Below are 27166 nucleotides of genomic sequence, written 5' to 3' on the forward strand. Positions count from 1 at the left end.
GTGTCACAACAAGATCGCTGATGTGTTAAGTTTGTTGTTGTGATTAGCCTAATACTACAGTCAGCCGATATACACGAGAGGTAACAACGTTAAACCCGGGTTTGCTTGGTAGAATACACAATGAGAGGTAACGTTAGCTTTGGCAGAATAGACGCAACGAGAGTCTGGTTAATGTTGTTATTGATTGATTGATTGAAACTGTGTTAAACTCTGGCTTGCTGCAAGCCCTCGGACATCTATGCCCACGGAGCTTTCAGTGTACACAAGCGAGCGGCGGCGGCCCCGCCTGCATCCCCATTCCCCAAACGGAGTAGTACCTGGCTGCAGTGGAAAAGGAACGAAGTACCAGGTGCCTAAAGCGGGTCGAGTCGAGTAGGTAATATGCAGTGGAAAAGCGCCATTAGACTAGAGGCAGGCTATAAGAGTAGACTACTAAAAAAAATAAAAATGCATTCAAACTTTTTTTTTTTTTTGTGCGCACTGTGCGGTAATTACCGCAGCGGTAGGAAATATTGCGCAAATTCGTGCGGTAAGGAAAATATCAATACCGCGGCAGCTCTATACTCGAGTACACATAGACAATGGAGCTGTTTGCAGATAGCGAGCATTTTGACTTGTTGCATGGTGGCGATGTCTCGCAGATGATACAACTACAAGTATGATTATATAATATATGTTTTATTAAAAAAAAATATATATATTATAATTTATTTTTATTTTTTTAATAAAACATATATATTATATAATCATACTTGTAGTTGTATTATCTGCGAGACATCGCCACCACACAAGTCAAAATGCTCGCTATCTGCAAACAGCTCCACTGTCTGTGTGTACTCTAGTAGCCTCCAGCTACGGCCAGGATTCTCCGGCGCTGCAGCTGGACCCTATTGATCACATTCATGCCCTCAGCTCGAATACGCATCGAATCAATGTCATAAGACATTGATATCAGGAGCTATCTGTAGCTACTGCTAGCCGGCTAGATAACGTTAAGACAACGCCTCAGTGAACTATGTAGTTTAATGGGACATTTCGTTTTGAACAGTGAGCTAACGTGAGCTATCATGCACTACTAATCATGCTGGAGCATTTGTTTATCAGGAGCTATCAGTAGCTAGCCGGCTAGATACCGTTAACAATGCCTCATGTATTAAACTAAAAGTGAATAGTTGACTGGGTAATTTTGTTTAAACAGTAATGGTAGCTAACGTTAGCTCACAGAGGTTGTATGCATAATGCACTAGAGCAGACTATTGCTGGAGCTTGTTTACACGGGAAGGGAGGGGCAGGAGGAGGTGGAGCCGCAGTTTGCATCCCCGTGTGTCTGAGACAGAACTCAGCGAGTGAGATCTCCGCTAAGAATTGGATCATGTTTTTCGATCAGTTTTCACAATCGGCGAAAATAAAGCATTATCGGAATTCACCGATCTCATATTTATACAGAATATCGGCCGATACCGATCGCTGGCCGATCGATTGGGGCATCCCTAAAAATAGCTTTACTGTCTACGCAGTTTATAATGTCTGACTAAGTATTGATAACACACAAGTATTTTACTATTTAGTTTTTTATTTGATGAATGCGGGCACTGATATATGGAACTGAACTAAATTGATTTTATTTCTATATTTAAAAAAACAAACAAGCAAAGCAGACACCAGTGGGGGCGGTGGGCAAGTAATGTACTTAGTGGATGCCTGAACACAGTAACACAGACTACCATGGCAAACCTAGGCGGGGAGTGCTCATCCGCACCCTGATTAGAAGAAGGTGAGAGAGTATGAGAGAGAATGTATCCAGTGATGGAGGTGACCTTGCACAAGCAATGTTATTATTTTGATTGTGTTAGCTTAGATTGACTATTTAGCTTGTAACTGAGTCTGTCAACAAACACAGCTGGCTCCAACGCCATTGAATTTATTTTCAACAAATCAGTCTTTTACTGCTTAGGCCCAAATTATTTGGATATATATATTTGCTATTTTGAGTGTTTCCCTTATATGCATTCAGCAGCGGCGCTGAATGTATATATATATATATATTTTTTTTTCTTCATTTGGGCTGCAGGGAGACGATCTGGCCGCTTGTATGCGTCTCAGCATCAATGGCCCCCTACCAGTGAATTCCCCACCAAAGAGCCCTGGAGCTTTTCTTTAAAAAGCCCAGGAAAATGAAATGCTCTAAGGCAGAATGTAGCCTATGCCACTGAGACTTCTTAGGTGTAAAGTGTGTATGTTAGACAGTTAGTATGTTAGTATTTTATTTATATTATCTATTAAATCATCTATGTTCAATACAAAGTGTTGAGGCATGTCATTAATCTTGACCTTTACTTTGATTACAACTACACTGCAATTTTTTTTTATCTTATCAAGTGAACATATCTTGTATTTGGTACAATAAGTCCAATATTGAGTAGAATTATCTTATTCCACAGATAATTTTGCTTATTTCTTTCTTGATTTTGGTCAATTTAATCTTGTTTTAAGAAAATGTTAGCGTTACTTGACGACTCACTCTGCGTTTGCAGTGGTCGTTGCATAGTGTTTAATTGTACTGAGTTTTTCTCCACTTGTTCACGGACCTTGCCATATAGTTTGGGCATTTCTCAAGTAACTTGAGAAAAGGTTTTGCATTTTTCTATTGCAGTTTTGCACAATAAATGTTTGCACAATAAATGTTCTTAAAATACCTCTGTACTATGTGAAATATGTCCTAGTAATACAAGAGTACAGCAATAGCTGCCATACCAGTGCTTTATCCCTTCAGAAGCATTTATATAGACATTTTAAGATAAATGAATATACCGTGATATATACCGTTATTGTCTATGCTTCAAATTTTACCGTGATATAAATTTTAGACCATACCGTCCAGCCCTAGTTATAATTCATATTTTCTTTCCAGGCCTTATTAATTGCCTAATGCATTGGTCTTTAGTCAGCTTTTTCCTCATTTAATTTATTATCTTTATTAATATTCCTTTAATTTGATCGTTATTGAGTATCAGAATATGATCATGGGTCTATATCTATCCGAGTCTTGATGATGTACTTGGGTGCAGATTCCATTCAATATTATGATTCATTGTGATTGTATATGCCTGGACACAGGCATTCAGAATCACTATATAGAAATGGTAAATCTTCTCACTGATGGTCTTGTTTGCTTATGTAGGTCACACAGTTGAGTCAAGTGTTGAGTCAAGTGTTCCTTTATTAATCATAGCATCGTGTCATAGCATCAGGGTAGGGGAGGTACAGGCAGAAGAGCCAATAATAGCAATTGTATCCATGACGTGGTAGCACACCGCACCAGAGTCTGTGCCGTATTAAGAGTACAGTTCGAACAGTTCTCAAGTTCTCCGGCCGTTAGCTCTCCAGCTATTGTCAGCAGTCCATGCCCACGGTTGTGCAGCCTGATGGCTACTGGCACAAAGCCGAAGCCAGGTTTGTGGTGTGTCATGGGGGAATAAGTCTGGCTGAATGTGCTCCTCATCTTGGCTAGCTCCTTAGAGGAGGTAGGAGGGGTTTTCTAGTAGAGCGTATAGCAGCATTCCCTCATCCCCTAGGCTCTGCCACAACCTCTAGTTTGAACAGTTTGACTCCCACTACGGAGCTAGCCTTCCTCACCAGCCTGTTCAGTTTGTTAGTGTCTCTTGAGTTGATGTTACCACGGTGAATAAGAGGATACTGGCAGCTACTTCAGACTGGTAAATAAAATTATTGCAGCATCAAGTCAAGTACCTGAGTCTCTTCTGGAAGAACAGCCTGCTCTGGGCCTGTAGAGGGGCCTCTGAGTTGTCCGACCAGCCCAGTTTATTGTTAAAGTGTATTCCGAGGAAATTGTAGGTTAGGGCTGCAACTAATGACTATTTTGGTAGTCGACTAATCTGTCTAATAATTTTTTTTTTGCACTACCTATCTTTGTGAAAGTGGCTTCTCAGCTCTGGTCCAGCTGAAGACAGAGCAGAGGAACAGATTGGACATTGAGCATGACCTCAGAGTTGCTTTGAGACTCTTGTCGGGACCAAACAACATCCCCAGTTATCCCATTAGTTCCCCCAAACTTACTGTCGGTCTGTTATGTTAAGCTAAGAAGTCTTCAGCTGGCTGGACCAGAGCTGAGAAGCCACTTTCACAAAGATGGGTAGTGCAAAAAAAAAATATTATAATAATTTATTTTAATGACTAATCGACGCAACAATTCCTCGTCAACGATTTTTTTTATAATCGACGTCGTCGACTAATCGTTGCAGCCCTATTGTAGGTCTCCACCATATCCACTTCCTCCCCTCGGATGGTGATGGGAGTTGGGGGGCTCTTCTTGCCTCTCCGGTAGTCCACCACCTGCTCCTTGGTCTTGCTGTTGAGCTGAAGGTGGTTGCTGTCGAACCACCCTATGAAGCTCCCCACCAGGTCTCTGTACTCATCCTCGTTGTCCTCTGTGATGTAACTGACGTTGGAGAAGTCATCAAGAGAACCTCTGTATGTAGCACATACCCGAGTTGTAGCAAAAGTTGGAGGTGTAAAGGGGGAACAGGAAGGGTGACCGCACAGTTCCTTGGGGGCACCGGTGATCTCTCCAGGTGCGTAAGCTCTGTGGAGCATGTATGCCAACCAGGGTTTCAGTTAGAATTGTTTCAATCTACCGGACAAATGGGATCAATTCCGGTCAGAGTTTATTGAGCTTAAAAACAATTGATAGGCCTATATAAAGAATGACATCCTAGTCAAGGCATTTATAATATTTTAACTTAAAACTAGGCTACTTTTGCGTATATATACAGTCATTAATATATTCCAAATAAAATAAGTCCCTCGAGACTTCGTGCTGCTGCCGACTTGAGGTGTCGGTGGGCAGTCTGCCCGACATTAATAAACAGCAGTCTGTTATAATCACATTTTTATGAGCTAACGAATTCCGTTATTGGACATTTGTATTAATTATATCAAGCGAAGAACTGAGAAATTTGGCAGAGAGAGACGGCAACATTATCGTGGGTTTGTGTGATGTATATCTCCACCTCGCAACGACTTGGTGCTGGTCATAATGTCCGGTGAAAATAATTCCCTCTAAGCACAATTTGATTATTTGAATTGTATTAAAATAGGCTAAAATTAAATAGCCTATGCAATGAACGAAACAATCATTACGTTTGTTTCATCGTTGCTTCACCAAGCAGGTCTGTCTAATAATGCCAACGATGTGTCAGCGCGAGCTTGCTGCTAGATTTACGAGAAGCATGGAGCTGCAGACCCACAGAACAGCAGTGTTTTCAGGTCCGGTCGGGGGACCGCTCAGCAGCGCCCCCCACCCAACAGCTGAATTGCCAATGGCTGAATTGGAGTACTGCACTGTGCCGGAAAAGCTGGTGGGTTCTGTGGGTCTCCAGCTCCATGCTTCTCGTAAATCTAGCAGCAAGCTCGCGCTGACACATCGTTGTCATAGAAAGACCTGCTTGGTGAAGCAACGATGAAACAAATGTAATGATTGTTTCGTTCATCGCATAGGCTATTTAATTTTAGCCTATTTTAATACAATTCAAATAATCAAATTGTGCTTAGAGGGATTTATTTTCACCGGACATTATGACCGGAGAGATTAAATATGTCGGACTTCAACAGATTTTGCCGGTCAAAAACCGGTAATTACCGGACAACGGAAACCCTGATGCCAACATCAAATAGTCATCAGTTTTAAAGTGAGATTAAATATCAGCGGTTAGAAACTCCTAGTATTGTGATTCAATATTACCAATTATTGAGATTTTTGCCTAGGCTAACTAGTGTGGACTACTAATGTGTGATGGCTAGTGCTAGCAGCTATAAGCTAACTGATTAGCTTCGATTAGCTTATTATCTTGAATTTTTGTGCAGAAGGGCTTATATAGATGTAACCAGGGCATGAAATTAACTTTTGGCGGGTAGATGGGAAAATTCTACCCGCCAAGCATATTTCTTACAGGCAAAAAAACGCATTTTTGTGTCACATATATACATTTTTTCCAGTACATTTCAAGTAGATAAGCTATTACGTTGAAGAATAGACACTTAAAGAGGCCAGAGTTAAATTTGTTCTCTCTCTCTCTCTCTCTCTGAAGTGACTTCTCGCTATCTGTCTGTGTGTATACTTAGTAGCCTCCAGATGCAGCCAGGAATCTCCGGCGCTGCAGCTGGACCCTATTGGTCAAATCACATTCAGCATGCTCGAATACGCATCGAATCAATTCTCCGGCGCTGCAGCTGGACCTATTGGTCAAATCACATTCAGCATGCCCGCAGCTCGAATACACATCGAATCAATGTTATAAGACATTGATATCAGGAGTTATCTGTAGCTACTGCTAGCCGGCTAGATAACGTTAAGACAACGCCTCAGTGAACTATTTGGTTTACTGGGTCATATAGAGCTAACGTGAGCTAACATTGCCTACCGAGCGAACGGACTTCAACGGAGGTATTATGCACTCGACTATTGCTGGAGCATTTGTTGATATCAGCAGCTATCAGTAGCTACTGCTAGCCAGCTAGATACCGTTAGACAATGCCTCATCATGTATTAAACTAGGGATGCACCGAAAATTCGGCTACCGAAAATTATCGGCCGAAAATGGTTAAAACGGCTCTTTCGGCTTTCGGCCGAAAGCGTTTTAGCACCGAAAATATATGACCGAAAGTCAAATAACGTGTTGTTGTGATGACGTCATCAAAACGCGACTACAGACATACCGGTAGCATGCGCAACATGTAACGTGAGCAGCTTGGCAGCTCTTCCTGCATTCTACAGCCTGTGATAACTAACTCCTCTTGGGAGTAGGGATGCCCCCGAAACCCGGTTCTAAACTAAATTAGAAAAAACCGGAGTATTGATCAGCTCCGACGTTAACGGTACTGCTATCAGTAGTCTAGGAGCGGATTAGCTACGGAGCTTACAGTGTACCATCCATCTGCGACGCAACGGTGGCAGCAACAGTGGACACTGAGTAATGTTAACGTTATGACGAGTTCATACTACACTACACGTATGAACTCGACATAACGTTAACGTTACTCCGTTTAAATGAAGTGTTTAATTAGCAGCAATCTGTTGTTGAAAATGTATCGTTAAACCGGAAATGGAAATGCGAGGACAGGAAGTCGTCATCAATCGTTTTAGTCTTAACAGTCTGGAATTAATGTATGCATTCAAAAGTGCTGAATAAATGTTTTATGGGCCCATAATAGTGATTATTAATATTATTTAAGTTAAGTTTAGCCATAATCATGTCTTTTGCCATAATCAGGTAGCTAAAAAAAAAAAAAAAAAACATATATTTATATTAATTTTCGGCATTCGGTTTTCGGCCAACTGTTTCCTATTTTCGGTATCTGTTTCGGCCAAGAATTTCTTCGGTGCATCCCTATATAAAACTAAAAGTGAAGAGTTGACTGGGTCATTGTTTAAACAGTAACGTTAGCTCACGGAGGTCCGCAGTAGACTAGAGCAGACTGCCTCTGTGTTGATACGAGGAGAAGCACGGACTGGGGTGGATATGACTCGTTGCCACGGGTTTTTCAAAATATGAGTATCGTATGAACCGAACGTTGCTAACTGCCGGAGCCATCGATATTATGACTGGAGCTGCGCTTGGTGGCGGAAATGAGACCCGCACCGGATTTTCAAAATAAGAGTATCGATATGAACTACACGCCAGGTGGCGGGCAGACCTCTGTGTCACTCGCCAAACCTAAAATATGCCCGCCATTGGCGGGTGGCGGGCTCTAATTTCGTGCCCTGGATGTAACCCCCCGTTGTATATTCCTGATCATAATGGAAGCGCTGGGTGAAGCCAATGTGTTGCAGGAAACCGAAAGTACTTACTAACTAGGTTAGCAAGCTATGTTTGTGTAAAGTTAGCTTGTTAGAGTGGCTGCTAACATCTGCATCTAGTCTCAAACGTCAGTCACTTGTTTTTCTCGTCCTCCCTAGAGTCGCACACCAAATATGACCTTTTCTCCCTTGCTTGATCTAACCCTGCCTAGTAACTAGGGATGCACGATAATTATCGGGCCGATATCAGCAATTATGACGTCATCCCGATAAACCTGATAACGTTATTGATAGCTCCGATAATGTATAATACATTTTTTGGTTAAAAGAAATCCGGTGTGGGTGGATTTGGATGAAGGGCGCTTGTTTTTATTATAGCCTCCTCCCGTTTTGCCAGTACTGTGGTACGACTGACAGCGTGTGGTTTAGGAACAGGGAGTTTTTCACAAATCCAGCGCTTCCTTTCTTGGCTGTGACGTAGTCACGTTACATTCGGAGGCAGACAGTCGATCTGCCAATTACGTCCCACCGCTTGCACCCACCAGAAGCTCTCGTTCGTTTATTTACCTCTGGATTGTCGGCCATTATTCTACTCGGAGCTCAGGCTAATAACGTTAGCTCCCCGCCAGCCACATTGACAAGTACCAGCGCTTATACATTACTGGCAATTGGCAAATGTCTTGTTGCACTTGTGGCAACGAGCGTTGTCAGCATCGACTTTAGTAAAATAGACCCAGACTTTTGAACGTTTCGTTCTGTCCGCCATGATGAGAGCAGTGCTGTCTGTACTCGGCAGCACCCGTGTGTGTGTGTGTGTGTGTGTGTGTGTGTGTGAGCACAGCCCGCTCCTCGCGCAGGCAGAGACACCGAGGCAGGAGAGATATAGAAAACGGCCAACAAGATTAGTTTGCGACGTTTAAATTCCTCAAAAAAAAACTCCATAATTTCTCGAGTACCGATAGCAGTACCGATGACGTCGGAGCTTATAAATACTAAAAAAAAAAAAAAAAAAAAATTGATCAAAAAAAAAATATATATATATATACATTTAAAAAAAAATATAATACAATAAATATCGGCTTGAGGAGCATAAAGTTATCGGTGTCAAAAAATCAATATCGTGCATCCCTACTAGTAACGAGCATTTGAATGGATAGAAGATGTAGACAATTGTGAGAAATATTTTACTTGTGTCGTATTTATTTTTTGTTGCCCTGGCTACTTTTCCGTGGCAATCTAGTGAGGTTAAATATCGAGAAAATAAAAAGGTAATTTCCCCCACCATCCCTACAGCATATTATAGAATTTGTTTTTATATAATATGTAAACAAAATAGCCTATTATTAGGACAATAGACTACGGCTCTATCCCCACGTATAGGGATTTATCTTCTCTCTGCGTTTTGGCCTCCCGGTCCACAGGAACATGGTGTTTTAGGTCACTGGAAACTGAGCTTTTGGAAAACGCCTTCCAGGGTGGAGATTTTTCCAGCCGACATCATGACCTCAATGTGCGCAACGGCAATTGTTGTCTTGAGCAACGGCGTGCGTCAGAAACCCAGGGGCGAGGGTGACCCGGTCTGTTTACGTGTGTTCGCTACCGTTCGGTTTAATTACATGTTTATGAGGCAAAGTAGCTTTACTTGGTCATTACACCGCCGTGCGGCGGCGTGTGAATATGTTTAGCAGAGTAGGTCTCATACACATGCTCCTCGTCTTCTTCTGTGGTGTTTGACGATACACAGAGTAGGTCTCATACACATCGTGTGAATATGTTGGTCTCATACACATGCTCCTCGTCTTCTTCTGTGGTGTTTTGACGATACACAGAGTAGGTCTCATACACATGCTCCTCGTCTTCTTCTGTGGTGTTTTGACGAGGCTACCAGGACACTCAAATAGCAAAAGCGAGTCGATTAGGTACCATGCAGTGAAAAGCGGCATAAGAGAATACTTCATAATGTTTCATGCAATTAAAAAGTACATGTATATTTAGTACACATGATTTATTTATTTTAAATAACACTGACTTTTCCTTTTTGATAAAGTCTAGTGCTGGTTGCATATTCATACTTTATGTTGATGGCCTTTGTCTTATAATGTGGCCACAAAAATAGAAAAGGTTTAATTATTTTGTTTGTTTGCACTAAGTTAATACTTTGACAAATGTTGCCTATATTTTTCTGTCAGTTTGGTCTTTGTGTGCCAAACATTATTAAAGGTAAACTTTTTTTTTGCCAAATAAATGAGAAGCATGTTTAAATCAGCAATGCGTCCCCTCTCTCTCCTAGCTCTAACCGTCAGTCAAAATAATGTGCCTGATGTCAAACTGCCTCGTTCTTTCAGTTTTTGCATGACTACGTCCTTTAGAATAACTGAAAAGTTTGATTATTTTTAGGCTATATATCTTATGCTGAGTGGTATTTTGAGTGTTAAAAAAATAAATAAAAAAAACGTATCAAACCGAAAACCGAGATACGAACCCAACTGTAGATTTTGTGAACCGTTTCACCCCTACTCTATATCCTTATCTGTCTGTGCATACTATATCTTTGCATATCCCTTACCTACTCTTATAAGCTGCTGGCCAGTATGACTTACTACCATACTGTCTTTATACCTCTATCACTGTACATTGTATAATATTTGTATTGCAGTTTACGGTTACATTTGCACTCAGGTTGGATGCCAAACTTTTTGTTGTACTGTACTTGTGCTGTATAATGACAATCAATTTGAATCTAATCTCATTTTGATCAGCCGCAAATTACTTCCACGTTGCCAGCATATTCTGTGTGCACACGGTCCTGTGGTTGCATGCCCTATTAGGAGCAGGTGGGGCGTTTATATATGCAAATTCATGTTAACGCACGTTCACTTGAAGAATCGTTGGCAACAGAGCGACAGCGGATGAGCTCTTCAAAATTATTTACAGTTACCTGACAGAACATGGACTGAAATGGGAGAATTGTGTGGGCTTTTGCTCTGACGGTGCGCAGGCCATGGCAGGGAAAAGGAGGGGGCTACATGCGCTCATCAAGGGGGTCTCGCCAAACGCGCAATGGACGCACTGTAAATTCACAGAGGCGCCAGCGTCAAGACAGCTTAGCCCTGAGCTGAATGAGGTTTTGACAGAAGTTATAAACGTGGTAAATTTCATCAAAACCCGACCCCTGAAAGCGCGCCTGTTCTCTGCGCTGTGTGAGGAGATGGGAGCTGACCATTCTGCAGTGCTGTTTCACAGCGAGGCAAGGTGGCTCTCGCGAGGGAAGGTGTTGTCAATTTGAAAGGTCACGATATTGGTGTTATTTCAATAAATTTAAACATGGCTCATTTCTTGACTATTTTGTTGGGGGGGGGGGGGCAAAATATTTTGGTCCGCCAAAGGGGGGCCTGACAGAAAAAGTTTGAGAAGCACTGGTTTAAACCAATGGGAGTGTGGCTACACTAATATTATAATATTATACATAAGACGTCACCATCACTTTCATACCAACTGTGCCCTTATTGGATTGTTGATGAAACTGATGAGTTATATTCATTAAAGAAAGTTGATTTAATAAAAGAAAAAGACTAATTTAAGTTTAAAAAAAAAATTTATAGACATTCGAAGCTTCGTTCGAATACTTCAATCGAAGCTTTGAATGTTAAAAAATGACATTCGGTACAGCCCTAGTTCCCTGTTGGTCAGTCTGTTTTCCATCTTCTGCTGTGTTTAACGTTATCTGTTTGCGAGTGCTCCCTTGACTGATGGCCAGTATCGCAGGAACTTTTATTAAACATTCTATATGTTTGTGGGTCTTGTGCAGTGGTCTCGTGGCACTGTCAACTAAAGAAGACGGTGCCAGTGACTGATATGCGCACTGACAAGTCGGCGCAGTTGACATTTTCCAAATAAATCCTCTTCGTCCCCACTGCGTCCCGGGGAGGATTTGTGTTCATCCCAAATACATATTTGATCGTCCCCGGGACGACGGGATGGTGTTAGTCTTGAGCCCTGACCTGCCCCTTGACCCTGAGTACGGTGGTCTGTACACTCGTATAGCGCACATACATTAACATGACACCAGTCATCTGTAGTAAATCAATGAGATTGTGGACTCTGATGAGGACATGATTGCGGAGGTTTAAGTTTCACATTTTATTATGTTCTCTTAAATCCTGCAAAGATGTTAGAGTGAGGGGTCTGATCTTTTTGTTTCTTTTTTAAACTTTGACCAGTCAGCTGGTTCTTTTAGCGTTTATCGCTTTTTCTGGTCAAGCATGACCGACAGAAACAGGTTGAATGGGGTATAGATCGGGGGAAAGACACTGAGAAAATACGGCGAGTCCGGGAGTCGAACTCGTGTACCCCAGATCCGTGACGCGCACGGTTGTCCCCGACGCCGAAATAGCGTCCGAGGTACGCGGTGAGCTACTGGAGCTCCCCCGAGGGGGGTCTGATCTTTAACAGTAGGTTACAATTTAAGATTGACTTGACATGTATTGATTAATCAATTATCAATCAATATATTAAAATAATTTGCTTAAAATTTGACTCTGGCCTCTTATTTAAGTGTGTATTCTTCAAGGTAATACCTTATCTACTTGAAATGTACTGAACTTTTTAAATATGTGACTAGGGGTGGGGGGGGGAAATCGATACGTAGTAGTATTGCGATACTTTGCGTGGCGATACTGTATCGATACAGGGATGCCAAGTATCGATATTTAATTTAGTTTTTTACATTTTTATTTTATTTTTTGTATAAGGAAGTTGCATTGTTCATTTCAATACCTGTAATAGTACAGTAGTCCACACACACGCACACATGTGCATTTAGTTAAGTTGGAATATGACTGTAATACAAACGGTTCAGTTTGTCAGGTACATGCAACACAGATTACAGTGTTTACATCAGTCTGCTTGAGAAAATACCATGTTCTGCAATAAAAATTATTGAAGTGAGATGAACAGACTGAACTTTATTTTATTAGATAAAATGTTGACAGTTTTACTTTGCAGTTGAAAAAAGGTAATAAATCGCAATATATCGCAATATTAATATCGCAATACTCAGCATATCGCAATATATTTACTATTGTGATAATATCGTATCGTGAGGCCTCTGGTGATTCCCACCCCTATATGTGACACAAAAATGTGTTTTCTTTTGGCCGTTAAGAATATGCTTGGCGGCATAGCGGGTAGATTCCCCATCTACAGCTAAAATGCATTAGTAGCTGACACAAATTTAAGAAAAAAGTCAAATCATGGCTCCTCGACGATGTTAAAAACTAGATTTTAAAATGCATGAAAATGTTGTCTGACACATTGTTGTCTGTGGCTACGTTTGTACTGCACTTAAAATGTACATGTCTATGTAGTTTGTCAAATTGTTATTTGTGGTCATGTTTTGTATTGCTCGACTGTCTGAGACCAAGGACCACAATGGAAATAAGTCTTGACTTTTTTTCCTGTTGCATCCTTGAAGTTTTCTGGAATCTTGTATTTTTTAAAATGTCAAATTAAAATAAAACATTTATCATAAATCATGTAGATGTAGCTTATCTGCATCCGCTCGACGCTCCATCAAGACGTCACCATCACTTTCATACCAACCGTGCCCTTATTGGATTATTTATGTTCCTTCTCTCTCTCGCGCGCTCTCGCTCTCTCTCTCTCATCACCCCTCTCCACACATCTGTCATCGGTCTCTTTCCCATCTCTCTCTTCATGCCTCTTTCAGGGTTTCCCATTAATTACCTAGACTGTGGCGGCCCGTATTTGTGGAATTTAACAAATACATTGAACGGCTGGGGTCAGGGACCGAAACTAGAGAGCGCCGCCCGCCATTTGCGGGCAGTTTTTACGTTTGGCGCCTCCCACTTAGAGGACTGACCGCCGTGTGGCGGCCAATCAAATGGTCATGTGAAAACCGAAAATCATGATCCAATTCTGAGCGGAGTTCTCACTCGCTGTCTGAGCGCATTGCTGCTCCTAAACCTCCCCTACCTGTTTCTGTATGCTGCATGTAAACACAGTCACCGTGACTGATGTTAGTCTACTCTAGTCAGAGAGACCTCCGTGAGCTGATGTTAGCTACTGTTACAAAATGACCCAGTCAACTATTTCACTTTTAGTTTAATACATGAGGCATTGTGTAACGTTATCCAGCTGGCTAGCTTCTGATAGCTCCCGACATAAACAACTGCAAGTGTCCAGTTACATCGCATGAGGGCTGCAGCGCTGCTGACTAGGGTCCAGGTGCAGGGTAGGAGAATCCTTTCATGCTGAATGTAAGAGTTTAGGGTCCAGCTGTAGCGCCGGAGAATCCTTGCTGGAGCTGGAGGCCACTAGAGTATACACACAGACAGTGGAGCTGTTTGCAGACAGCGAGGTGGCGATGTCTCGCAGATAATACAACTACAAGTATGATTATATAATATATATATTATTAAAAAAAAATTTTTTATATAAAATAATATATATATATTTATCAAAAAAAAGTTGGCAGGTAAGAAATCTGCTTGGCGGGTAGATTCTTCCCATCTACCCGCCACTGGCCGGTGAGTCAAAAAGTTAATTTCGCTCCCTGGCTGGGGTGCTTCGAGGAGAGGATTGGGAAGCACTAGTCTAGTCGATTTTGTGTTTTGAGCACAAAGTTCATCATAGATCTGGCCTCTTTATTTTGCTCTCAGTGTACCAGATTTAACTTTAAAATGTACAAAAAAAAACGTTCCGGGGGGACATGCCCCCGAACCCCCCTAGAGGGTTGGAGGTTCATCCCCCATAGTCTCTGAAACTCCTGTGGGAAACACTGCTCTTTCCATATCTGTCTCCATCCCTCTTTTTCCTCCTCTCTCCATCCCCCTCCCCTTTCTCTCTCTCCATCACTTCCCAGACTCCGTCCAGGCTAGAGAGGGTAGGAAACTCTGAAGCTCTGTCTCTTTCTCTACCAAGTAGTTGAATATGACTGTCTCACAGCCGTTTGTCCTTCCCTCCAAGGGGAGATGGATTAGGTGGCGTACCATGATAAACCCACTAAATCTAACTCTCTCTCCCTCTCTCTGTGTCTCTCCCTCTCTCTGTGTGTGTGTCTGTCTCCCTCCCTCTCTCTCTCTCCCTCCCTCCCTCCCTCCCTCCCTCCCTCCCAGCCTAAAGATGGATAAGAACGACCTGGTGCAGAAAGCCAAGCTTGCAGAGCAGGCTGAGCGTTATGACGACATGGCGGCTGCCATGAAGGCTGTGACTGAGCAGGGCCTGGAGCTGAGCAACGAGGAGCGGAACCTGCTGTCCGTCGCCTACAAGAACGTGGTACGACTTGCAGTACAAACACCTAGGGCTAGATCCACAAAGAATGGATTGCACAGTGCTAATTGCACCCTTACTTACAATTCATTATGAATTGAAAATGGGGGAACCTGATGTAAACGAGACGAAAGTCTTTCTCTGGTCTGCATCCCCTTAACAGTTTGAGTGCCAGCCTCCGTGTCCTATTTACCCCGTTATATATTGAGCTTTCAACTTTAAGTAAAACAATTTGGAACTCGCAACACTCAACCTAAAACCCCTTCCTCTCCCAAACTGTTCCTACAATTGTTTTATGTTGCATGATGATCATGAATACATTTATTATGTATTGTATTTTTTATGTTTAAATATCAACATTATCTGTCCATCCTCAGTAAATACTATCAATATAATAATACTCCTGACTTCATCTGGTCTTTTCAAACGCACACACACACACACAATGCCCCTCCCCCAGTCCCCACACACAGAAAGGGAGAATGCCCCCTCCTTCCCCAGTCCCCTCTCCTGTTCTCTCTCAGGGTTAGCTGCTTAGCTTAGTTAGCGTAAGCAGCTAACGTAACGGAATGGCGACGATGCAAAGCATGTTAGATGCATTTGACCCGTTGCTGGGAAAAAACTGCAGACTTATATCGTGTCGCAAAATAGGCGCTCTGTAGCCCTGCTCTGCTGTACAGAGCTACACAGCGTTTCACACTACTGGGCGGATACGACTCGCTGGATTTTCTAAATAAGAGTATCGCAATTTTAAGCGATCTTTTCACGTTGCATCGATCCTATTTGATTATTGATAATAGATCGATATATCGATCTGGATCGATGTATCATCCCACCCCTACTACACACCAGCAGTACCCACACACCAGCAGTACCTACACACAGGGCACAACATTTATTTTTTGACTCACCGGCCAGTGGCGGGTAGATGGGAAAATTCTACCCGCCAAACCATATTTCTTACCGGCCAAAAAAAATACGCATTTTTGTGTCACATATATATAATTTTTTTTCAGTACATTTCAAGTAGATAAGCTATTACGTTGAAGAATACACACTTAAAGAGGCCAGAGTTAAATTTGTACTCTCTCTCTCTCTCTCTCTCTCTGAAGTCTAAACTTCACAATCTAAAACCCCTCCCTACCTCCCTCTCCCAAACCCAAATTTTTTTTTTATGTTGCATGATCATGTACATTTATTTTGTATTTTTTTTTTACGTTTAAATATCAACATTATCTGGCAATCCTCAGTAAATACTATCAAACTCATGTCATCTGGTCTTTTCTACACACACACGTCACACACGCACACGCACACACACACACACGCCCTTTAGTCCCCTTGTTACCCCTCAAGAGGCCCTTTATTCATTGTAAATAAGAATTTGGTCTTAACTGACCTGCCTAGTCATTAAATAAAGATTAAATACAAATAAATAAGCCTATGAGGCAATATACATGTTCAAAAGGCGTCATCTAGTATCAATAACTTCAACCAAGAAACTGAAATGTAGGCGCAGCTGGAGGAAATGAGGGGATTACATATTTTAACATGATTATGTATGGATGTTTTTATTGTGAACATGTCATTTATTTACATAGCAGTCACATGATGTTTCCATGCGTCACGGATGCCCAGGAGGGCGGTTGAAGAAATAGACCTGAAGTGTAAAGGGAAGGAGCAGCAGAAGAGCATATTAGATCTCAGCAGCCACACATGGCTTCAATAATAATAATAATAATAATAATAATAATAATAATAATAATAATAATAATAGTTATTAGATTTGTAGGGCGCTTTATAGTTGTGGAGCAAATCTCAAAGCGCTACATTGTAAAAGAACATAAAAGCTAGCAAGAGAGTAAAGAAAAAGATAATTTAAAAGAAGCAAGATTAAAACTAGTATGGAGTAAAATGAACACTAAAACTAGTAAATAGAGTAAAAAACATAAAATAAGAAGGGCTAAAACTGGTAAATATCTTACTGTCTTTTACTATTAGATTAGGTACTTAAACATCTAAGCAGCCTGTTTACCACATAAGCTGAACTGAACTAAACTACATAAACTAAACTGTTTTAGTCATCATGTTAGTAGTTAGTGGATCCTCCCTTTGCATGAGATAAAGTTATCTGGCTTTTTAAAATAAAGTCACACTTTGGTCCATGATGGAACACGGTTCTACCCATTCAACTCACGGGGGCCTAACTTACTACTGCATTCGTTTAGCTGGCGGACCACAAACCTGAGGCGAGGGTGCACGCCACCGCCTGGTTTAGTGCCGAAGGGTCTCTTCCGCATATTCAACAACAATTGATATGTTGTTCCCTAACCTTAACCTTTGAAAGAGGGCCAAAGCGTAACCACTTTGAAGCAGAGATTATATATGTACAAGGCGGAAGAGACCCTTCGGCGCTAAACCAATCAGAGCGTCTTCGCAAACATAGGCTACGGAAAAAAATCACGCATGCCCGATATTATCGGCCTACCGATATTTTCTTTTTTTTCTTTTTACATTTCTATAACCTTTATTTACCCAGGCAAGCAAGTAAGAACAAATTCTGATTTTATTTATTGTCAAAAGTATGCATAATGTTTTAATTCCACAACAAGAGATATCTAATGTTAATTACCTGAAATTATTCTGTTTTTTGGGGGGGGGGGGGGGGACCCTGCATATATCTGTATCGGTTGATATCGGTATCGGAAATTAAGACCGACGGCGATGCTCGATCAATGATCAATGATGGAGCATCGCCGTCGGTTGTGTGATAGTAAAGGGCTAACCTTCTGTCGTGTGGAAGTGAAAGGGTTAATAGGAACCGATAAGCAGAATCAAAATGACTATTTTCTTAATGACTTGATGCCCAAACTTAGAAGTGATACATTTCTTATTTTAAAGATGAATGTGTCCTCTTTATTAAACATGTTCCAAAGATTCAAGGAAGTTGTATAAAATAGTTTAATTAATTTAAGGGTTGTTCCCAGGCTGTGTCGAGCCTCCCTCATTACTAGGGTACAGAAGCACACTAAGGGTGAACAAAACGTGTGATCACGCAGGTCAGCCTTTTATTGGATTTTAAATCCTAACGAACACACGTGGACAAAAATAACTTTGTGATCCCCAATTTGGCGTGCACAAACATTTTCCAATTCTCCGGTCTGATTCATTATGCTACAGTCACCTGATTTATGCACGTTTGTTTAGTATCACGTTATTTGGCTGTTTTGAACATACCATTAGCAAACCTTATGAGGAAAAATCGAATTTGTTAATATATGGAAAATGTCAACAAAAAGGGTTCACTTGGAGGTGGACTGAGGTTAGACCACCACCAACAGGTGCAGCAGGGTACATCTGGCGTTGTTCTCTTCCAAAGAGTTAAGCATGAAGGTGCTTGTGTTCCACCAGGTGGGAGCTCGGCGTTCCTCCTGGCGCGTCATCTCCAGCATCGAGCAGAAGACTGAGGGGAACGAGAAGAAGCAGCAGATGGCCAGAGAGTACCGTGAGAAGATCGAGGGAGAACTGCAAGACATCTGCAATGACGTGCTGGTAGGGATGGAGAGAGGGAGGGAGGGAGGGTTCTTTATTCAAAAGTTGAATCTGATGATATAGAAACATTAGTAGTTTGATCTGTTAATATAGAAACATGTATAGTTTGATCTGTTAATATAGAAACATGTATAGTTTAATCTGATAATATAGAAACATTAGTTTAATCTGATAATATAGAAACATTAGTTTGTTTTTATGATATAGAAACATTAGTTTAATCTGATAATTAAACTGTCGGCTTAAGCCGACAGTTGTGATTGGAGGATCAAGAAAAGAGGCAGGGTTTGAGATGGGTCTATTGGCAGTATTAGGGGGTGGGGAAAGCTGGCGGGTGGGTCCTGGGCGTTGTGGACAGCGACCCCTACAGTTCGGTCGGGGCGCCTGCTCAGCGAGGGTAGGATCTGGAGGGAGGTAGTGCGGCCTCCCGCACGTTACTCTCCCGGTGAGAATCTGCTCGGCCAGGCTGGCTGCCGGCTGGCTGCACATGCGTCGGAGGAAAGCATGTGACCGTCTCCGGCCTCTCGGACCAACGGTAGGGGAAAGTGGGATGGGAGAAAAATCGGGAAAAAGGGATAACAAAGGAGGATAACAAAAAAAAATAAAAAATTCTGTGGTGTGATAAACTCGGAACACATTTATTGTTTTACCTAGACTTAAAGGGCCTCTTCACAACACAAGTCCTGATCATATGAAGAAGACAACAGAATAGACGATACAGTATTGTCTCAAGGGGCTGGTAGAACTCAGTATGATCTCAAGGAACTGGTAGAACTCTCGGCTTCTCATTCTTTTAAATTTTGCTTCAGCTATTTCTTGCCTCCGGCAGCAAATATAACGGCTAAGAATATCCGGTTAATTTAAACGACTGGCTAATCGGGTATCCTGGCACATCCCTACTACAACATGAAGAACCCTCAGTGTTACATGTGTGTTTGTGAATTTTTCATGTCTATGTTTGTGTTTTTCCTGCGTTTGTGTTTTTCATGCGTCTTATTTGTTTCTCCAGGGCCTGCTCGACAACTTCCTCATCGCCAACGCGACTCAGGCAGAGAGCAAGGTGTTCTACCTCAAAATGAAAGGAGATTACTACAGATACCTTTCTGAGGTCGCCTCTGGGGACTCCAAGAAGAGTGAGTACTATCAAAACTACCGTGTTGGTCTGAATATAAGACCCACCCCTCTTTTTCAACTCATTTTTGGAAAACTGGTTTTTTTGAAGACCAAAACCAGAGGAGATATGTGGTAGTTTACACTAGGGATGCACCGATCCGATATCTGATATCGGCCCCGATATCACTAAAATAGCTGGATTGTGTATCAGGGGGGGGGGGGGGGGGGGGAATATATATATATATATTTTTTTTTTTTTTTTTTTTTATAATAAATAAAATAAGAAATAACAATTCAGTACATTTATGTCTGTGTTAATTTGTTACATTTAGTTTCACTAAGTTAGGAAAGTAATGTTTTAAGTCAAGCCTGTTGTTGCCATGCACAAAATAATGATCCCAGTCCAAAAGTTGGATCGGTGCATCCCTAGTCTACACCCTCCCCAGACTGACAGAGGAGACCTGTGGTAGTCTACACACCCTCCCCAGACCGACAGAGGAGACCTGTCGTAGTCTACACCCTCAGAGGAGACCTGTGGTAGTCTACACCCTCCCCAGACCGACAGAGGAGACCTGTGGTAGTCTACACACCCTCCCCAGACCGACAGAGGAGACCTGTCGTAGTCTACACCCTCAGAGGAGACCTGTGGTAGTCTACACCCTCCCCAGACAGACAGAGGAGACCTGTGGTAGTCTACACCCTCCCCAGACTGACAAAGGAGACCTGTGGTAGTCTACACCCTCCCCAGACAGACAGAGGAGACCTGTGGTAGTCTACACCCTCCCCAGACAGACAGAGGAGACCTGTGGTAGTCTACACCCTCCCCAGACAGACAGGAGACCTGTGGTAGTCTACTTTCTCCTCAGAACGACAGTAGTGACTAAATTAGGGACATAAAAAGGTTAATCATTTATCAGAATAGTTGTTAGTTGCAGCCTTATTGTAAACTCTGCTTATCCGTCTATCTATCCGTCTGTGTCTCCAGCCACGGTTGAGAACTCCCAGCAGGCCTACCAGGAGGCGTTCGACATCAGTAAGAAAGATATGCAGCCGACACACCCGATCCGGCTCGGCCTGGCCCTCAACTTCTCCGTCTTCTACTACGAAATCCTCAACTCACCAGAGCAGGCCTGTTCTCTGGCCAAGGCGGTGGGTACACATGCACACACACACATGCAATCGTTGAACATTGTTGTACAATTGGCCAGTTTGTGATGCACACTAAAGAATTATTTAGTTACTCGGATATCGTGATGCACCATAGATGAAATCTCTTGCAATATATTGATTATTGCAGGTATTTTGTATTGTGATATTATCATTATCGAGGGCCAAATATCGCCACAGTATCATATTGTGAGTTGCTCGTATCATCCCACCCGTATCATAGACGCACACTGTCAGCTAGGGTTGCCACGGTGATGTGAAATTCCCCATGATTAATAAACTCATGACAGCACCGGTGTTACCGGTGACAGACGTTTTACAAAATCATGCTAATATCTGTAGATCACTTACTTGGATCTTTAACGTCATGCGGCTACATTGGTCCGCTATGTGTCAGTCTGTCTGTTTTTAATTAATTGATATAATAAAGAATTAATGGGTAATAATTATTATGTGTCTTTCCTATCTGCGGTTCGTCTGTAGGCCTTCGACGAGGCGATCGCTGAGCTCGACACCTTGAACGAGGACTCCTACAAAGACAGCACGCTGATCATGCAGCTACTAAGGGACAACCTCACTGTGAGTACACACACACGCGCGCGCGTTTAGTTCAGTCAAGGACTTTCTAGAAGACTATTGATTAGGTGATTGAAGAATTCTGTAAAACAAATGTATTTCCCATGTCTAAGTTTACCAGAGATGTGCTAATCATTGTAAATCTAGTGCTGACCAGAGATTAGGGCTCGATCACGATTATTAAACATGATTACTCATTGACTCGTTGACCCTTTGAGCTGGGTTTGACGAGCCCACCTTATCTGGATGTAATGTGATGATGATGATGAACTGACCGCCTCTTCTCTTCCTCTCCTCCAGCTGTGGACATCAGAAACCCAGACTGAAGAGCAGGACACCGGCGAGGGAGACAACTAACCCCCCCCCCCCCCCCCCCCCATCCATACCTGTCTACTATAAACCACCTCCTCCTCTTCTTCTATAACCTCCTCTCCTCTTCTTCTATAGCCTCCTCTCCTCCTCTTATTCTATAACCTCCTCCTCCTCCTCTTCTATAACCTTCTCTTCTTCTATAACATCCTCTTCTTCTATAACTTCCTCTTCCTCCTCTTCTCTTCTATAATCTTCTCTTCTATAACCTCCTCCTCTTCTCTTCTATAACCTTCTCTTGTCTCCCAGCCCTGCTTCCTTCTGTATGAAAAGCAGCATGAATCGAACCTGACCTCAGAAAGAGCCCACTTCCTTCCATCCCTCCATCTCTCTTTCCCTCTCATCAGGGCACTCCTTCATCTCTCCTAACGCCAGGGCCGCGCCTTAACGCCCCGGGAGGCTTTTCACTTCAAACTAAAAGAAATATGACACAAAAAAAAGAATAAATTCATCCAATTTGATTAGTGAGATATTCCCTGTTCACCTCCTCTCTCTCTCTCCCTGTTCACCTCCTCTGTCCCTATTCACCTCCTATCTCCCCTCCATCCTCTTCCCTTCCTCTCTCTCCCTGTGTCTCTCTCTCCCTGTCTCTCTCCGTGTGTGTGTCTCTCTCTCCCCCTCTCTCTCTGTCTCTTTCTCTCTCTCTAGACAGTTAATGCATTTATCTAGTTGTCCCTCCTGGTTTTCGTAGTGTTGCTGGCGCTTGGCTGGTTTTATTCAGTTTAAAAACAGAAGGTGATTAAACTGTCCGTTTATTTTCAACAAACACTGTGATGCTTTAATTCTTCTCCACCTCGTCACCCAAAACAGTAGAGGAAGGCGGAGTCACTTCCTGTCCAAAGCAGAATGGTATTGGGGCGTAATTGGGGGGAGACGGTTCTTGTCTGTAGGGGGCAGTATTGGGGGGTGATTCTGCTCTGGCTTCGTACAGAAGGTCCAACAAGGCTGTATTGTGACACTGAGCTGCCGTTCATTACATCTCGCAGTTTGACCGCGGCTTCTCTGTTTTGTCACATGAATGAATAACAATCGGGTTTAAAAAGGGTTAATAATGATCTGATTTTAAAAAATGAATAACGTTCTGATTTCTGAGGGACCTGGGGTTTGTTTCAACCATTCCACATCGGTATCAGTTTTGAACAAAAGAAAAAGATACGATTTTTTGGAAACAATAAAAATAAAAAACATTCCGTCTGAAAGTTTATTTTTTTGTTTTACTTTCCTCAGAGTGAATGGGGGGGGGGGGGGGGGGGGCTCTTCTAACGGGGCAGGCGGGCCAACGCCCCGTTTTGCTCCAGTACTGTGGTCCCGTTCTGTTCCAATAACGGTTTGATTCCCTTTCGATTACTTTTCTTTCATGTGTAACCAATTTATTAATAACTTTTTTTTGTGGTTTTCGGAAAAACTGTAAAATTGTAAAAAATAATAATTATATATATATATATATAACTAAAACAATAATGTTTAGCGCTTTACCTGTAAATCTGTCCTTTGAAAGAAAAATTTAACATTGTTGATGTTTAGATGAACCTGCAGGCAACAGTGAAGCCCTTGAAGCCCTTTCTTTCCTCTTCAGTTGCTCTCGTTTTATTTAGTGTCGATTTTCAGTTTTTATTTTTGGGTTTTTCAAGCGTGTCTTGAAGGCCTTGTGCTTCCAGCCTGAACTGAGCGGTCTGTCTGAAGGACGGCATCACCATGGTAACCTACCACAGGACGGTCCATCGCCATGGTAACCTACCAGATATACGTTTGAACTCTTTATGTTACTGCTCCGTCATTCCTAGCATCCATGCAATTTAGACTATAATGACAATGTCATCTATAGTGAATGATCTGTACGCTTTATAAAGGCTGTCGATGCAGCGAGAGAACAATGGGAAACAGGGTGTGAATCGAGGTTGATTTTACCAGGCCATCTGACCGGGCAGGGTCTCCTTGTAGGAACGGATGAAGGTTGTTGCCACGGTTACAGTCTTAATTGCACCGTACGTGAGGTCAAGCCGTAATATAAAGAGTTAACCATGTGGACAGTCGGGAGTTAGATTCTGGAAAAAGCTGCTGCATAGAGTTTTGACATGTGAAGCTCTGAAATGAGAAACACTGGATCCCTGGGAACGGGGCCTCCTGCCCTCCGTCTGTCTGCCCCTCAGCAGGTTAGATCGGAAGTGAGATGTAAAGTATTTAAACGTCGGAGTCGTCTCTTCTTTCCAAAACGCAACAGAGCAGCTTCGACGTCAGATGTATTTGATAACGTTTATCTGGGTTTCCTCAGTGTCACAATATCCTTGTTGATCAGCGCCTGGACATTCCACTCTGTAGGTGTAGGAAAAAAAGAAAGTCATGTTTCAGTCTTCTCTTTCGCTGAAGACTAATGTTTTCATGCACTTAAGTAAAAAAAGAAAAAAAGTAAATTTAAAAAGAAAAAGAAAAAACAATCTTCCCCTTCCCTTCTCTATAGCTGAACAGAAAAGGCAGTTTTACCCAATGCTTGAAAAGAGAGAAAAAAACAAGTTTCCATGCAGTAGTGAATGTGACACCGAGCCTGTCTGTATATCTGGTATCGACACCTGCTTTGTTTTTACTGACCAGTATTCTGCCTATGAAAAAAAACTAAAGAAAAAAAAAAGATAAAAAAGTTTGCTTCTGTGACGGTTTTCTTGCTTAGCGCACGTGGTTGTGACATTTTAGACTTAGCTTAAGGACAAAAAAATTATTATAATAAAAAGACAAAAAAAAACAACCCCTCCCCTCCACCTTACTACCCTGGTTATTGACGTAATACTAGATTTGTGTCTTTTGTCTTTTAAAAAAACGCTTCTAGTTTCACCTTACATGTTATAATCAGGAAAAAAAAATGTAAAAGACAATTTAAAGTGAAATAAAAGTTTTATCAGTTCCAAACCTTCCTCCTCTTTTCTTTTGGTGAATGGGTTCTGGCTTGTGTGTCTTCAACGTGATGTTGTGGTCCGACGCATTGCCCTGCATCCCTGTTCCACAGGCCCGTCTCCTGGACGCGAGCAGAACAGACCAGCACTCTGCCTCGTCACGGTAACATGGAGTCACTGCTAGGGCTGGCTATCGCCACTGATTTCCCAAAACTATTCGATTCCGATTCACAAGGTCCCGAATCGATTCAACGCTATAAATGGTTCAAGGAACCCTCTTAACATGTTGCATTGTTAAAAATATCAGTGTTTACATTAAGAATTGGCTCTCAAGCAGTTACATGAATGTACTTTTTATTGGAACATTGGCTTTTGCATATGTCACGTCTGGGTGATGTCTCAGTAAGTGGTTTCATAGATTTGTTGTATTTCCACAATGTTTCACCTCCACTTTGCACAGCTTACATAATGGCTTTGCTTTTGTCCAGCTCGTCTCTGTCGTCATGTCTTTTTTAAATCCTAAATGCAACCAGACTTCTTCCTTTGCACCTGGCGGTGACTTGAGTGATGCTTTCACTTGATCCATGTTTTTAAGATTCAAACACGTTGCGCGAGATCTGGACACGAGACGACCAGGAAGGTAAATGGCTTAACGACATGATGTTTGTTTACTGCTCATGTGCAACACATTTTATTGCAAAAGGCAGGAATGCTAGTTTTCCTGCCGTCGCCCTTGACCAAGGCACTGGCATGACGACTGGAGCTGGTCCCCGAGCGCCTCACTGTGTGTCTGCCCACTGCATCCTAAATGGTTACGAAGGGTCAAATGCAGAGGTCGAATTTCCCCCAAGGGGATTAGTAAAGGTACAAATTAACATATTTCAATCTGAATAGATTTTATTTGCTTTTTTTATTTATTTATTTTTTGTTATATATATAACTGGTCTCACAGCCAGACCTCTCCACACCGTGTTTGTGTTTTTTCTCCCCATGCCGTGCCAGTTTGGATCATCTTTCATACCAGCACTTGTATTCCTATGCTTTTTTGTTTTTAGTTCTATTATTACATGTTCTTATATACTTTAGATACTATTGCTACTGTATGTATGTGTTTATATTACATGTACCAATTATTCGCTTGTTCTATTCTCCATCCATAGCAACACCCATATATCACCGGCACCCTGATGGGGGGGATCCCTTTTGAACAGCCTATATGAGGTTTCTCCCCCTTTTTTTTTTTCTTCTTCCTATTGCTAGGTTTTAGGGAGTTGTTCCTTATCTTCATTGGGGAAAGTCTGGGTGTTGCAATTTTTCTTTTATTGTGGTTCTATTGTGATGTTACTTGTTACGCAATATCTTGTGATTTTGGGCTATACAAATAAATTTGATCTGATGTAGCCTAATGAGGAGAAAGGTCAGGTTTTACTTGTATCGTCCACATTATCACATCACAACAGGCTTCACAGGCCCACATGATGTCTGTGTCCTCGAATGTTGTGCTGTTCTCCTAATTGATGGTCCAATCATCTCCCAACTGAGAAGCAAGGCATTGTGGGTTATTAATTATACAGTTTACTTCCTGGGCTGAAGCAAGGAATCTAAAAGACTGAAGGGTCATCCTCACGTCACTGTGAATGCACATTGGTGTCCAAACTTTCAGGTCGGCCGACATTGGGTTGAATCGCCATCTCCTCGTTTATGTTGGTCATTTAAACAGGTTATTACCTCCGATGTCAGAATCATTTGCAATTTGTTGTATTGTTAACTAGCTAACGTTTGATATATTGGTTGATTTATATTTCACCATACAGCTTGTATATTATTAATTCTAATACAGGCTTCAATAGAACTGACACCAAGCAGAGCATAGAACGCTGGTATTCTGACATGTTGACCCTTTCTTTTATAGCGTCATTGAGCTGAAGGAGACACCAGGTGATGTTTAAAGCAGTCTCTGTAGGCTTACTGTAGGCAGCATGGTGACATTAACACCACTATCTAATGTAGCCTCAGTAGGCTTACTGTAGGCAGCATGGTGACATTAACACCACTATCTAATGTAGCCTCAGTAGTCTTACTGTAGGCAGCATGGTGACATTAACACTAATGTAGCCTCAGTAGGCTTACTGTAGGCAGCATGGTGACATTAACACCACTATCTAATGTAGCCTCAGTAGGCTTACTGTAGACAGCATGGTGACATTAACACCACTATCTAATGTAGCCTCAAGTTCAAGTTTCTTTAATAGTTGTCATACAGAAGTACAGAATACTTTCATACAAAATGCTTCTTACTGTTACGCTCCAGAGACTGTGCTAGACAAGTGTAAGATTCTGATCAAACTGGCCAGTATCACGTCTTCGTCTGTTTGGCCCTCCATCCAATTCCTCTGCG

At 42.0% G+C, this 27166-nt stretch overlaps 1 protein-coding gene across 1 annotated transcript in view; it reads left to right on the forward strand.

The window, feature by feature from the left end:
• The window catches only part of LOC311231080 (14-3-3 protein beta/alpha-1), a 39409-nt gene extending 14625 nt beyond the window's left edge, over window positions 1-24784 (forward strand). The window contains exons 2-7 of the mRNA XM_084317564.1: window positions 14953-15112; window positions 18518-18658; window positions 19668-19791; window positions 20757-20920; window positions 21422-21517; window positions 21815-24784. Coding sequence (XP_084173690.1) covers window positions 14960-15112; window positions 18518-18658; window positions 19668-19791; window positions 20757-20920; window positions 21422-21517; window positions 21815-21871 — 735 coding nt within the window. The 5' untranslated portion in view covers window positions 14953-14959 and the 3' untranslated portion in view covers window positions 21872-24784. The remainder of the gene's footprint in view (window positions 1-14952; window positions 15113-18517; window positions 18659-19667; window positions 19792-20756; window positions 20921-21421; window positions 21518-21814) is intronic.
• The last annotated feature ends 2382 nt before the right edge of the window (window positions 24785-27166 follow it).

This window comes from Notolepis coatsorum (genome assembly GCF_963971535.1).
Source record: "Notolepis coatsorum genome assembly, chromosome: 6".
In the NCBI taxonomy this organism is placed as follows: Eukaryota; Metazoa; Chordata; class Actinopteri; order Aulopiformes; family Paralepididae; genus Notolepis; species Notolepis coatsorum.